General features: G+C 37.6%; 1 protein-coding gene across 3 annotated transcripts in view; it reads right to left on the reverse strand.

Moving 5' to 3' along the window:
• MINDY3 (MINDY lysine 48 deubiquitinase 3) overlaps nucleotides 1–16,361 on the reverse strand; it is a 97,242-nt gene that overhangs the window by 51,144 nt on the left and 29,737 nt on the right. For all 3 annotated transcript variants that reach the window (XM_047067194.1, XM_047067196.1, XM_047067195.1), the window contains 2 exons: nucleotides 6,508–6,578; nucleotides 1,289–1,369 (listed from right to left, as the gene is read on the reverse strand). In XM_047067194.1, the coding sequence (XP_046923150.1) occupies nucleotides 1,289–1,369; nucleotides 6,508–6,578 (152 nt within the window). The remainder of the gene's footprint in view (nucleotides 1–1,288; nucleotides 1,370–6,507; nucleotides 6,579–16,361) is intronic.

The following is a 16,361-nucleotide window of genomic DNA, read 5'->3' on the forward strand; positions in this document are numbered from 1 at the left end:
CACTTTAAAAGTAATACTGTAATAAGGGGCGCCTGGGCGGCTCAGTTGGTTGAGCGTCCAACTTCGGCTCAAGTCATGATCTTGCAGTTCATGAGTTCAAGCCCCGCACAGGGCTCTGTGCTGATAGCTCAGAGCCTGGAGCCTGCTTTGGATTCTGTGTCTCCCTCTCTCTCTGCACTACCCCTCCCCGCCTCGTTTGTGCTCTCTCTCTCAAAAGTAAAAAAACTTTAAAAAAAAGTAATACAGTAATAAATGAGGAAACAGAATCCACAAAACTAAGTTTTTGGTACAATTTATACAAGTAGTCTTCTTTCAGACACAATAAAATTACACTAATAAGTACAACCTAAAAAAGTATATGGGGGTAATCAGGAAAGTCCACTAGAAATAAGAAACCTCGAAATACACAATTATATATTTTCTCCCTTTCCAACATCAGCAACTGCATCTAGGCACCCCCATGTTTAAGGAATACAGAATAATGAAAATGGCAGTGATGATGGCAACCGCCAATATTTCCTGGGCACCTAACTTGCTCTAGGTGCTGCTAAATATCTTATATTTAAGCCTGATGACAATTCTAAGAGTTAGGTATTATCAGAAATCACTATTTTAAAGACATGGGAAAAAGAGGCTGAACGACGTTCAGAAGTGGCAAGGCTGGGATTCAAATGAAGTCTGTCTGACTCCAAAGCTCTTAACCACTCCACTGTGGACATAGAAATACTATAGTTAAAGGCTGAGATTTAGAAACAGGTTTAAGAATTTTAAAATAAACATATTCAAATACATTTAATCTATTTCAATATTGTAACCCCGTATACATTAAAATTATAGGAAATAATACATCTTAAAAGAGAATTTCTATACCACTGAACTATTCATGTATTTAATAATGTTTTCCTAGATGTTGTAACTAAAATTATTTTATATTACGTAAATTAGATTCTTATCCTCTTTACAAAAGAGCAACCTAAAACTTTTAAATTCAGTTATTTTCACCATAACAGAGTGATTTCTGAAAAATATCAAAAGCCAAAGCTCTCAAGTCACAAAAGGTAAAGAAATTATAATTAAATCATGACAGACTTTACTGAAATAATTGCAAAACTAGAGCAGGGTAACAATATTTTCTTCAGTATCATTTTTTTAGATTTTGGAATAATCCCCCTGTTAGTGGGAATACACTGAAGTTTGCACAAAGATCCAAACTAAATATGGACTTATATTACTTGTTTGCCTGATGTCATACTTAAAAAAAAAAAAAAAAATCCTGCTATAAGCATACCTTGGCAAAAAATACGGTGAGGTGAGTTTCACTGCCAACAATCCAAATAGGGAATTTTGGAGATTTCAAGTAAGAACCAACCTAGAACAAATGTAGCAAAATAAACAAACAAATGAAAATCTGACAGTGCCTGTTGAATATTTGCCTATGAATATTTGAAGCAAATGGAAAAATGTGCTGTGCCAGAATGCCTTACCCATAAAGGTCAAATGCTGAGTGTAAAAAAATCAATGTTATAAATACTGTCAGGGCTAAGTTTATATTGCATCTTTACCATCAAGATAACAATAATACACTTTTAATACAGGTTAAAAAAAATAGTTTAGCACTAAGAATCATTCTCAGGTTTTACTAAAGTTGCTAGACAGAATGACCACTTTAAGAATATCAGCTTGATTGTCAAACCCTACAACTATAAACTTGATAATTACTTTATCAGGGGAACAAATGTAAATTAATATATTTATGAATAAATAAAGGGGAAAAACCTTAAGAACATCCTGTCTTCAAAGAACATAGGGCAATATAATAATCCCTCTAAAGCAAAATATATACTCCAAAATATTTAAGAATATGAAAGAACCCTGTCACTCTGCATGGTTGGAAGTTCACTCCTGTCACTCTGCATGGTTGGAAGTTCAAAGTTTTAAAATATGAAGTCTCCTTAAGATGTACAAGAAGTTATATAGCCTATCTTCTAGGTTCTATATTTAATCTATAAAAACCATAGTATCTGAAATTTGAGAGTATCATTTCTGTGGGTGATGGAGAAAGTTTAAAATTCAACAAAAAACAGACTTGGGAAATCGCATCATGTTCACGTCGATCAATTCTATACCCCTATGAGGACAGAGACTACAACTTAAAAACAACCTTACCATTCAAATTTGCTGAATTTTCTTTTCTCACACAGACTCCCCGGAATGGGGGACATTCCGAGCAGCTACTTGCAGCAGTCAGGGCAATTCTTCCCTCATCAGTCAACAGGGTGCCCTGCTTTCAACCACCACTACGGTCCTTTGGCATTTATGTTCATCATGGGGAAGTAGGGGAGAGGGACTCTTTTGTATTCACGGATAGAAACACCGGTATGTCTGTCCTATGATGGGCAGGGTGGGCTGGATGTGCTGATGGCAATGGTGAACCAGGAGAGCAGGAAGGGTGATGATTTGGGGGTAAAAGAGAATAAGGGCAAAGGACAAAGACAAAGGAGAAGCTCTAATCACAGGTTCAGAGCAGACAGGATTTTAGAGGTGCTCAGTGCAAGTCCTTCGATTTTACATCAAGAAACAGGAAGTATCCAGGATCCGTGCCTCGTCTGAATTCAAACAGTTAACAGAGCTGGAATTAAAACTCAGGATTTCTGACTCCTAATATGGTACCTTTCCCTTACATCACGCTACCTCTTGGGGTGAAAAGTATAGACATTATTTAATTTCTATTTTAGAAAATGAGTATGTGTTTGTATGTATTTAAATAAGGTAGAAGTAAAAAAGTGAGGATTATACACAGTAGAATCAAAAGGTAAACAAATGAACTCATTAAGTGTTTCATAATAATATAAATAAGTAAAGAGTGCATAAATAGTGCAGCCACTTTGGAAAAAGAGTCTGACAGTTCCTCAACAAGCATATAATTACTGTACGACAAGCAATTTCATTCCTGGGTACACATCCAAGAGAGACAAAAACACGTTCACAAAAAACTTATACGGAATGTTCTTAGCAGAGTTATTCATAGTAGCACAAAAGCAGGAACAACCCAAACGCCCACCAGCTGATGAACAGATAAACACAATTGATATATAAATACAACAGAATATTTGGTCATAAAAAGGAACAAAGTGCTAGTAGGTAAAACAAGAATCAACACTGAAAACATTGTGCGCCAAGTCAAAGAAGCCAGACACTAAAGGCCACCTATTGTAGGATTCCACTGAGATGAAATGTCCAGAACAGGCAAAACCACAGAGAAATAGAGCTGCCAGGGGCTGGGGAGGATTGGGGAAGCGACCGCTAGCGGGGTTAGAAGATCTTGTCAGAAGAAGAAAAACATTCTGAAATTCAGTAAATGGTGATGGGTGCACGACCTTCTGAACTGCACACTTTAAAATGGTGAGTTTTATGGTATTTGAGTTTATCTATTTAAAAAAAAGGGGGGGGCACAGACCAAAACAGAGTCACCCTCTGCACTGTGTGCATATGTACCGACACGGTTTCATCTGTGTTAATGAACACATATGATCAAAATGACATGAAAATGTTAATTTCTAAAGAGCAATTTGCTATGATGGTAAAGCACAGGGAAATGTTCAGATGCACAAAACTGATACAAACACAATGATTTCCTTAATGCCATTTCTCTAAATGTTTGGTAAAAAGTAAATGTATACAGGTTTTCAGAAGGCCATTTACAGTTATGTACACCACAGTGTAATTTAGTTCTTCAAAAAACTTTGTCACACCATCCCGACCACTTCCCTTACAGGTCTCCCACACTCCAGGCCACTACGTACGGCCCTAAGTGCCCTGGAGCCAGCTGTCAGACAGGCAGAGACAGCCCTCAGCCTCAGAGCTGACTGAAACTATCCAACCTCTAGGGAGCCTATGAAACCTAGCCAACTCCATCCCAACGCCCATACACAGGCTGCCCTCTGTAGTAGCACCTTGCTGTTGCCCTGTCCCCAGGTGTCATCCCGTCTGTGGCGCTGTCTGGGAGCCCTCTCTTGTTTGGAGGTGTAGGTAACAGAGAGTTCTGCCTTTCATCTATCTGAGTACCATTGTGTTGTGTCCTGCCATTATAATAATCTTTAGGGGTGCCTGGTCGGCTCATATGGGTAGGTGTCTGACTCTTGATTTTAGCTCAGATCACGATCTCGGGGTTGTGGGACTGAGCCCCATGTTGGGCTCTGAACTGAGCACGGAGTCTGCTTAAGATTCATTCTCTCCCTCTCTCTCTACCCCCACCCGGCTCGCATGCCATTTTCCCCTACCTCTTGCTCTCTCTTGAAAACAAACAAAAAACAAACAAAAAAGGTACTGCTAGAACACTAGAGCAATATGCATTAGGAGAACGCATAGCCACTACTGGTTTTCCACTAAGATCATAGGAGGAAAATAGGCATTGCTCTACCTGCTCTTCCTGACAGCTAAAGAAAAGCAAAAAGCATGATTTAGAAAAGCTTACAATTCTGAAATTGGTAATTCACTCATTCAACAAATGTTTACTGACCACCAAGTATGTACCCAGAAATACAACATCACTGGCTTCAAAGGGTCTATAGTGCCCTGGAGATGACCAGAGAAAAGCAAATTCAAGATCAAAAAAATAAATAAGTTAACAGACAAGAACATTATAGAGAGATTATTCCTATGCTATTATGAAAAAGGGTCACTGAGGCAATGGCTGAAGAAAGGGTCTTGGAGGCACCATTTTAAGTAGGACCTGCAGGGGACAGGGAGCCATCCACTCAAGATCTGGAGAATTCCTGGCAGAAATGATGGCAAGCACGAAGTCCTATTAGGCAGGAAAGGGCTTGGTGTGTTCAGAAACTGGCAGGAAACCAGGAGGACGAGTGCACAGCAACAGAGAGGGCAGTGCGCCTCCAGAGGGCCAGACAGGATCTGGTTCAGGGCGTGGAGAGGGCAGTACGCCTCCACGGGGACAGACGGAATCTGGATCAGGGCGTTACAGGCCACACGGTGACAATTTCACAGTATATCATCTCCACACCCTATCCTCCTGCAAAACCCACACAAATGCTTTAAAAAAAAAAAAGGCTTTACTGAAGTGTCTTTGACGTGTGAAAATGGTACACATTAAAAGCGTGCAACTTGGTATTTTTATATATGCATACGCTGTGAAAAGATCACCACCATCAAGCTAATTAACATATTCATCACCTCCATACAGTTACCATTTTTGTGTGTGTACCCATGTGCACACTTGCCAGCACACACGCACTTTTTAGGATCTATGAATGTTTGTGTGTGTTTCCTGGGAGAAGGGGATGCAGCTTGATGCTCTGGTTGCCAGGCTACTTCAGAATAGCTTTAGCTTATAAGTTAAAGTCACCGAAAATAATAAAACAGTTGCTACTGTGTAACAATATGATGTCTACTAAGAGATCCCGGCAGGATGGAACCTAATTCATTATCATACCATACCACTCCTTTCCAAGTGTTGTCATGAAAGAGGAACACTTCTGCTTAAAAGGAAGTAAGAAGGCAAGACACCGTCATTTACCTAAATCACTATCACCAGAGCTACTGCTATGGAACCACAATTCTAAAATGGAAAAGAAAATGAGATCCACTTCTCCCTTTCCAAAATCAGGACACCTCATTAAGTGCAAATCATTAATGATTTTTTTTTTTTAATTTTTTTTTTTTTCAACGTTTATTTATTTTTTTGGGACAGAGAGAGACAGAGCATGAACGGGGGAGGGGCAGAGAGAGAGGGAGACACAGAATCGGAAACAGGCTCCAGGCTCTGAGCCATCAGCCCAGAGCCCGACGCGGGGCTCAAACTCATGGACCGGACCGCGAGATCGTGACCTGGCTGAAGTCGGACGCTTAACCGACTGCGCCACCCAGGCGCCCCTCAAATCATTAATGATTTGAACCCCACTTAAAACTATCCAATAGTTATTTCAGAACATCCAATAGTTATTTTAGAGTATGCAGAAAAGCCATGAAATATTTATCAATAAATGAGAAGTTCATGGCAGTTCCTAACCTTAGCCCATGTGCTAAAGAATTTAATGCTATGAAATGCTTGGAATTTTGTTTTTAAGTGTGAAATCATTTTTCAGATGGAATAGACAAAACTTAAAACTTCAGGCATCTAGCAAATTCTTTTTCTTTGCCTCATAAGTATTGCCAGTTGTTTCAGCAAAGCGTACTATTATGATGAAGCAACAACACATCCTTTTCCCTTGGTTTACCAAAAAATAAATGTATATGCAATAATAGATTTATTTTTATAAATTGTTTTTTTTTTTTTTACTGGGTTTTGCCCTCTGTCCTTGAAACCAGGAAACTCGGCATCATCAGCCAGCTTAACTCTATCCTTCACACGCCTGTTAGTTTAGGAAAGGAGATCAGGAAAGAAGTGGAGAGTATGTACTAGCAAGTTAAATGTCATCTAGGAGAAAACACCATCCACGACATTGGACATGTGAATAAAAAGCATTGAAAACACCTTCAGAATCAACTTACCTTACAGTATCTTAAAGCTTCCATTAATGTTAAGAATCCTACTGCTGCTTGTTCATGTATACCAAGAAGTTCTACAAAAAAGAAGTTAGCACTGCATTAGCATATATAAATCTGAAAAGTACCTATATGTAAATATAGATGTACCCTATATACATATTTTACATCAAAACTTTTATTCCCCAAACTATACTTTAAAACCTAGCACGTATTTACTGTTAAGAGTTCCATCAAATCATTGTATTACTAATTATTATCAAATGCCATTAGATCATGTTTGTGTGGGTGATGTGATACTTCAGATGTACATTAAATGTCTTTATGAACTTTATTTTCAATGTTAATGTTTAAAATGAGGACATTTTTCTCTCTGAAAGCCAAGGAGTTACGGACAAAAAGAAAAAAGAGATACTCAATAATATCCATTGTTTTGACTTAGAAAAACAAATGAATATGCTAATCTTAATCCATAAAATTTATCATTATCAGTGAACCTACTTGTAGAATACTTAAAACATGGGAATTTGATTCCATTCCTGACTCCTATAAATAAACACAGTGTGCTTAAGACTCCAGAAATAAAGAAAAATAGAACAAGTTATCTGCCTTACAAAGGCTAAATTTATCAAGAGAGATAGAAGAAAAAACTTGTGTCTTCACTGTTTACACACACACATACACAATGCATCTTAAAAGTGATAAAAGAACATCTGTTTATTGTATTACGGAAGGTGTACAGAACTGACAACATGTGAGTTGAACCTCAAAGCATATGTAGGAATTTTTTCCAGGCCAAGAAGATGATACGAAGAAAATTCAAGGCAGAGGAAACAAGAAAGAATTATCAACAATAAAGAAAATCAATGTATTTAAGGGGTGAAGAATATGCCAAACCTTCCTTCAAGGTTTCTAGCCTGGGGAACCTGACAAATGGTGACTAACTGATAGAGTTAAGAAAAAGTAGGTACTGAAAGTGGTATCAAGAGAGAACATGAGTTTGGTTTTAGACAAGCTGGAAGGGAGGAAACCTCAGGACTTCTAGCTACAGATGGATACACAACTAAGGCTCCGGAACACAAGGAAGAGGGGTCAGGGGAGGATACAGAGCTTTGGGCATCATCAGCATAGAGATGAGAGGTGATGTCATGGATGTGGTTAAGAAAGAATTGACAAAGCTCAGAAAATGAAGACAAGTGATTATTTCACAACAAAGATGTAACTGTGGTGATGATCTTATCTCTTACAGACTATAGCTTTCAGTTAGGGTATATTAAGTGGAACTATAATAGTATTTGGATCCATAAATGTTTCTACAAAGCATTTTTTCTGGTTCAAAATTATGTCCACTGTAAATACTACACACACACACACACACACACACACACACACACACACACACATAGCTTTGCTTCCTTTTCACCATCTGGTCATATTTTATCCACTTTTCTGTTAAGATATAGTGTTTTCCTTATTAATTAATGTAATAATATCAATTCTTAGTCATACCATGTATCCTTAAGTACAACATTCAGACAGTGTAAGCCAAGAACTGGTTGTTGAAACTTTTGGATTTGGAAATTCAAAATTAAGAGAATATACATATAATTATATTTTTCACTAGTTTCTTACAGGTACCAGGAGGGTATAGCAATAGTTCCCAAATTGTCATTTATGATTCCTAGGGATCCACAAGACCCTTTAGAGACTACATGATTTTCATAAAAGGACATTAATTGCCTGTTTTTTTTTTTTTTTGCTCTTAAACTTTCATGAGTATAAAGTGAAGTTTTCCAGAGGCCAAATGACATGTCATATCTCAACAGACTAGATCTATAAACAGATATGAGAATGTCTACTAATAACCTCAACATTGAAGGAACTTGCAAACTTTAAAACAATGTCACTCTTCTTACTGATTTTCTTATTTTGGAAAACAGTTATTTATATTGAGAAGTAAAGGATGTATTATTGTCATTTTAAAATGAATTAATACATCTTTTAAATTTCTAAGTCTTAATTTCTAAGAAAAATATTGATCATTATTTGGTTATAACCCATACAAGAAAAAGCTCTTTGGGATCTTCAATCATTTTTAAAAGTATAAAGAGCATGAAAACAAAAAACACCTGAATCACTGAGTTATAGCATTCAAAGGAAAAAAAGGGAGTGGGGGTGAGTGACCCAAATAAGCAGAAATGGTACTCTACGGTCTTACAAATTTTCCCTTCCTCTTCCTTCTTAGATTTATTTTCAAGTTCAAAGAATATGTATGTTGAGAAACATTTTCACACTTTAATTTCTAAAAATCAGATATCACCACCTAGTGTTATGATTAGATATTGCATCATCGATTTCCTTGTGATTTTAAACAAATGTTTCAAAGAATATATTTGTAACTTAATGCTACTAGCTATGGCGAACCAGCTGTTCGTAATTGTTGGGGAATGAATTATTCAGATTAGGTCAGTAATCACATGTATAGGCATGCAGTTTGGATGATAACATTTAAAAACTACTCCTATTTCCTTAGACTAAATATTTAAATTTTTTATCTGTAGTAGCTAATGTGCATCCTTAAGAATATTTATTAGTGTACAAAGTTGTAAATATAGTGAGGATATACTCACCTCACATATTACAACTTATAGAATTTACTTACATAAGACTTGTCTCAGTAAGTCTTAAAGAAGTCAATTTACATTTGCAGAAAATCCTAATAATTGTGTCATTATATTTGAGAATTTTCTAACTTTGTTTTCTTAGCATCGTATTTCAGATTAATCATGATCAGAGTCCTTATCAACCCCATCTGCTTCAGTCAGTGAGACCATACACACACACACACAGTTTTATATTCCTTGGTTTGCCATTCTACCCTTTTCTCTTCCACTTCAAGTGTCACTTCTCACCACCATCAGCCCATCTACAAAAGTCCTGTTTGGGCCTTTTAAATTTGATGCTGACTTGGAAACCAGATGACTGCACTGCACTTGTTTAAGAAACATACCCTGAGTGCCAAGTAGTGAAAAGAAACAATGCTGCATAGTGCAGGAATACAAAGCTACCAGCAGGAATACAGAGATGAAGACAAGACCTGCTTTGCAAACCATGTAAAGATAAGGGATTAATAACCAAAATATACAGGGAACTCCTACAACTCAGTTGGAAAAATCCAAATCACCCCATTAAAAATTGGGCAGAGAACATGAATAGACATTTCTCCAAAGAATACATAAAAATGGCCAACATGAAAAGATGCTCAACATCACTAATCATCAGAGAGATGCAAATCAAAACTACAAAGAGTTACCTCACACCTGTCAGCATGGCCATTATCAAAAACAAGCAAATCAAAAGCTGTTGGTGAGGATATATAGAAACTGGAACCCTTGTACACTTCTGGTGGCAATGTAAAATGGTATAGCAGCTACGGAAAAGAGTGTGGAGGTTCCTCAAAAAATTAAAAGTACAACTACCATGTGATAGAGCAATTCTACTTCTGGGTGTTCAATCCAAAAGAAATGAAAACCTTTTGAGATAATCTTTCGAAAATCTCGAAGAGGTATCTGTGCTCCCTCACTCACTGCAGCACTATTCACAACAACCAACATGTTGAAACAACTTCAAAGTCCAGCAACTCATGAATGGAGCAACATACTGTGTACATACATGGAATGGAGTATGACTCAGGCTTAAAAAAGAAGGAAGTCCTATCATATGTGGCAACAGGAACGACCCTTGAGGACACTATGCTCGGTGAAATACACAAGTCACAGAAGGAGAAATGCTGCACGATTCCACTTAGATGGCTATCTAAAATCATCAGATTCAAGCATAAGAGACTCTTAAAAACTGAGAACAAACTGAGGGTTGATGGGAGGTGGGAGGGAGGGGAGGGTGGGTGATGGGTATTGAGGAGGGCACCTTTTGAGATGAGCACTGGGTGTTGTATGGAGACCAATTTGACAATAAACTTCATATATTGAAAAAAATTAAAAATAAAAAAATAAAATCATCAGATTCATAGAGGCAGGGTGGAATGACGGTTGCTAGGAGCTGGGAGGAGGAGGGAATGGGGAGTTGCTACCCACCAGATAAAGTTGCAGCCATGTAAGATGAGAAGGTTCTAGATATCTGCTGTGCAACTTCACACTTACAGTTAAAACGGTTTCTCAAGTTAAAAATTCATTATGAAGGTAGATCTCATGCTGAATGTTCTTACTACAATTAAAAAAAATCCTCTCCCCCTCCCTCAAAACAGTAGGTGACAGAGTAGAATGTGTTAAGTGCCATGAAAACTAAATGCTCAGAGGTCAGGACAGATCACTCTGGACTGTGAGACTCAGGAAGCTCCCCCTGGAGGGACAACAGCACTTGAGGTAGGCAGTGAAGGACTAGACAGGCACACGTGGAAGGGACATAAGTCTTTGGCAAAAGGCATAGTATGAACAGAGAAATAAAAAACAAGTAGCATAATTTTGTTCAAGCACAGGTTCATGACAGTTGAAAAATAAGCTTGGATCAAGTTATGCAGAGTGCTTAAGAAAAAAGTTTGCAGTGAGAAAAATTAAAAATGATTTATTTCCAAGGATGTTAGAACAGCTAAACTAAAAGGTGATAAAATACTGAGAAAGACTTGGCTATCTACTGAGACATAAATTGCACACATATACACAATTTGAGCTATGAACTTTGTGAAATCTATTTTTGAAAGTGAAGAGCTTTTCAAACCCAGTTACTGTTTGTTTTATTCCTAAGAAGTCAGGTTGCTACAAGGTTCACAAGTAGCTAGGGTTGCCAAATTTAGCAAAAAAAACCCCAAAAAACAAGAAACAAGATGCTCAGTTAAAATTTAAATTTCATATAAAAAAAACCAATTTCTTTGGTAAAACTGTATTCCAAATATTGAATGTCACATACTTACACTAAAAACGGTTTACTCTTTGTCTGAAATTCCAGTTTAACTGGGAGTCCTGTATTTTACCTGGCAACTTAGCTCCAACTAATTACATGTATTTTTACAAGTAAAAAAATTTAGAGAGAATAAGCACTTGTGCTCTTTTCTTACACAAATTCTGATAAACCAAACACTTCAAATTTGTATATCACCTAGCCACTTAATTACAATTCTTATTACTTAAAAAATACTAAAATTTCAAAATGATCTTAATCTTCAGGTTCTCTTAGTGATTATGTATCATGAGTTCATCAACTTTCAGTGAACTATTTAATTATAGCCTGGATAGACTGGGATATTGATTTCTATTAAAAAAAAAAACAAACAAGCAAGCAAGCTCTGTGTTTCTGATTTATAAGAGCTGACTCCACCTCAATTCCATAAAATGAAGAAAACATTAAAATAATTATCAAATGAACATAATAAATGTACAATACATTCAATAACAGTACACAAATACAGCAGAAGGCCTTTGAGACAGAAAAGAGACCACCAGAAAACTGATACACAGGCAAACCAAGTCAAAGAGAAGCTCGGCTCAAAATACAAGCAGTAGTGCAAGCTAAAGAAAGATGGCAGGTAAAGAGGGGCCAGACCACAAAAGGATTTGACAGCCTTCATTAAGGAGTTTAAGTGCATGGGCAAGCTGGTCACTGAGTGGTTGTGAGAAACTATCATGATCTGATTTAGCTTGTAAAATGCTACACCAGCCACTGGGAAGGACTAAGGGGGCGGGCAAAAGTGATATTAGGTGACTAGTTCTACTGTGTTCTATTGCAGAAGCAAAAGATAGTTTTAATGGTTGAGGTAGAATAAAGTACTTGGATTTGGGAACTGTGATCAACAATATACACTGTCATTTGAAGATACAAAAATAACAATCTAAATAAATGGGAAGATTACTATCGTAAAGATGTCACTTCTTCAAAATAATCTACAAATTTAATATAACCTGAATCGAATCCTAACAAATTTCTTAAAAACTGAAACTTACAAAGCTGAAAAAAAGTTCAGTTGGACTGGATAATATAAAAATGGCTATAATCATTTTGAAAAAGTTTAACAGCAGGAAACATTTGCTGACAAATGTCAAAAACATTATAAAACTACGCAATAATGTAGTTTTGGCAAGAGAACTCACAAACCGATTAGTGGAATAGAGGAGTACGAAAAAAGTCTCATACACATGGAAAAATCTGTTCTTTGATCAAGTGGGTATTTCACATCTGTGGGGAAATGACAAGTTAGCAAGCACAGTAAGCAATTCTTTGGGAAAAAGAAAACAGATCCCTCTCTCACACCACTCATAAATAAATAATCCAAATAGTCAAAAGAGCTAAACATTATTAAAAAAAAGAAAGCCTACAAAAGCAGTTGAAGAAAATACTAGGAAATATTAGTTTAATCTTGGGATGGGAGAAATACAAAACTGATTCAAGAAAAAAATTAAAAAACAAAACAGAAGCCATAACAGAAAAGATGAAATGATTTATCTTCCTAAGAATGAAAACCTTGGGTATGATAAAAGATACCACTAACAAAGTTGAAAGAAAAGGCTGAGAGAAAATATTTACAACACATTTTTAACACACAAAGAATTTATAGAGCTCCTAGAAATTGTGAATAAAAGAAAATAAGTCCTTCCCCACAAAATTCCAAAAGCTAGAAAGAGGCAATTCCCAGAAGAGGAAATGCTAAAAGCTAACAAACACACAAAAAGACAATAAAGCACAGGCTCAGGAGGAATGAGAGAAATGTGAATTAAAAGAGGCTACCAACTATCAGTAAGATGACATAATATTAAAGATGGATGGTTCTGAGAGGTGGCCAGGATGCAGAAAAACAGGAACTCCCCTACAATATTAGAAGCAAAGTGGACACATTAGCAGTTAGTAAAGCAGACTGTACAAGGTAACTTGGCATTATCTATCAGTTTAACAGGTGTTTTTCTAAGATTAAGTATATGAGTTATCATATTACCTAGGATTTTACTCCTAGGTATATAACAAAGAAAAAAGAAAAACGTATAGCCACACAAAAACTTGCACATAAATGCTCCTAACCACATTATTCAGGACAGCCAAGTGGAAACAAGCTGGGTGTCCATCAATCGATAAATGAATACATAAAATATGGCCTATCCACACAATGGAATATTATTCACCAATAAAAAGGAATGAATAGCTGGTATATGGCTAAAACATGGATGAAACTTGAAAACATGCCAAGTGAAAGAAGCCAGTCACAGATGATCAGATACTGTAGGATTCTATTTTTAATTTTTTAAATGTTTATTTATTTTTTGAAAGAGAGACAGAGCATGAGAGGGGTAGGGGCCGAGAGAGAGGGAGACACGGAATCCAAAGCAGACTCCAGGCTCCGAGCTGTCAGCACAGAGGTCGATGTGGGGCAAATTTTTTAAATGTTTATTTATTTTTTGAAAGAGAGACAGAGCATGAGAGGGGTAGGGGCCGAGAGAGAGGGAGACACGGAATCCAAAGCAGACTCCAGGCTCCGAGCTGTCAGCACAGAGGTCGATGTGGGGCTCGAACTCATGAACTGCGAGATCATGACCTGAGCCGAAGTCGGACATTTAACAGAATGAGCCACCCAGGAGCCCCTATAGGTTATTCTATTTATAAGAAATCCCCCGTTTCAGCAAATTTGTGGACAGAAAATAAATTAAAGGAGGCCTGGAGCTGAGTGGCGAAGGGATTATGGGGACTGACTGCAAAAGATAAAAGGGTTCTTTTTGGGCTGATAAAAATGTTCTAAAATTGATGTGGTGATGGCTGAATAACTCTAAGAACATATTAAAAACCATGGAACTGGACAAACAGTATCACATGGGGCGCCTGGATGGCTCAGTTGGTTAAGCATCGAACGCTTGATTTTGGCTCTAGTCATGATCTCTTGGTTCCTGAGATGGAGCCCTGCATTGGGCTCTGCAGACAGAGAGAAGCCTGCTTGGAATTCTCAATCTCTCTCTGCCCCTCCCCTGCTCACGTTCATGCATGCTCTTTCAAAATAAATAAACATTAAAAAAAAAATAGTACCACAGGTATGTGAATTCTATCTTGATAAAGCTATTGCTAACAAAAATTAAGATGCCTAATTTTTAGCACACATCCTACTTTTAGAAATCCTATAGGAACAGGATTGTACAGAAAGATTTTTTTTTTTTTCAACATTTATTTTTGGGACAGAGAGAGACAGAGCATGAACGGGGGAGGGGCAGAGAGAGAGGGAGACACAGAATCGGAAACAGGCTCCAGGCTCCGAGCCATCAGCCCAGAGCCCGACGCGGGGCTCGAACTCACAGACCGCGAGATCGTGACCTGGCTGAAGTCGGACGCTTAACCGACTGCGCCACCCAGGCACCCCTGAGAAAGATTTATATACAAAACTATTCACTGCAGTATTTCTTTAGAACAGCCACAAATGACAACAATATACATGTTCACCATAAACTAAAGCAAAAGACAAACTGGCAAAAATGTTTATTATATGTTATATAACATAGGACAGATCAAGCATTGATATCCTCAATAAATAAAGGCAAAAAAACTGCCCTATTTATCTTTCAGTGAGCCTTCCTGGCCTTTCCTGGATAATACAGAATACTCATTTTCTCATCAACTGCTGGATTGATGATTACTGTGGGGAAAAAAGCCTATCAGCTTTACTGGTTGGACCCACTCTAAATCCCTCTATGTAAACTCATCCCTACTCTTACTGCTGACTCCACACTTAAAAATTTCTCCCATCATCCATTTTTTTTATTCCTTCTTAAAGCAGTGGATTCAAACCCTTTCTCTCCTTTATATACCTCTAACTTTACCCCTGTCCACTCATTCTCAGCAGACTTCAAAATCTCAAAAATTCTCCCAATTTAAATCTTTAACACCTCAAATGCCGCCTTCTTTTCTTAGCACATTCTTTCTTTCTGCTTTAGAAGAACTGTGTATCGTTCCAATGTTACTGTTGTCCCTGACCCCATTTACTTTGATTAAAGGTGGTTCCCTTTCCTGGGCCAATGAACAACTTAAGTGACTTCCATTCCTTAAAACAAAACCTAAATGCACCATCTCTCCACATGGGAATCAATTCCTCTCTTTTCCTCTTTCGCCAGCAAAACTACCTTGCTTATGCTGCTAAAATATGTACTCCCTATGATCTGGTTTCTAGCTCGATAGCTCTTTAAGTTTTTTTTTCAATGTTTACTTATTTTTTGAGAGCGAGAGACAGAGAGAGAATGAGAGGGGGAGGGGCAGAGAGAGAAGGGGACAGAGGATCCGAAGCAGGCTCTGCACTGACAGCAAAGCGCCCGATGCGGGGCTCAAATCTACAAACCATGAGATCGTGACCTGAGCCGAAGGCATACGCAGTTAAGACTGAGCCACCCAGGCACCCCCTCAATTGCTCTTTTAAAGCAAAGACCTCGCTAATTGCTCAATTCATAGCCTTGTCTTAGTCCTCATTCTCCTTGAATGAGAAATATAGCATGTGGCTCATTCACTAACTCTGTATCACGTACAAGAATCTTTGGATTAAGGGCACCAGGGTGGCTCAGTCAGTTAAGCGTCCGACTTGGGCTCAGGTCATGATCTCATGGTTCTCACATTGGGATCTGTGCTGACAGCTCAGAGCATGGAGCCTGCTTCAGATTCTGTGTCTCCCTCTCTCTCTCTCCCTGCCCTTCCCCCACTCACGTTCTGTCTCTGTCAAAACAAAATAAATAAATGTTAAAAACATTTATTAAAAAAAGAAAATCTTTGGATTAAATTCTCAAAATCTGTTTCTTTCAATAAATGAGGCAAATAATTACCTCTCAGGGTATGAATGTAACAAGATGAACTCCTACCACATCATCTTACTTATTATCGCACTGAAGATTCTG

This window comes from Lynx rufus, unplaced genomic scaffold (assembly GCF_022079265.1).
Source record: "Lynx rufus isolate CCGP_SWC_20201006 ecotype Redwood Valley unplaced genomic scaffold, mLynRuf1.p SCAF_7, whole genome shotgun sequence".
In the NCBI taxonomy this organism is placed as follows: Eukaryota; Metazoa; Chordata; class Mammalia; order Carnivora; family Felidae; genus Lynx; species Lynx rufus.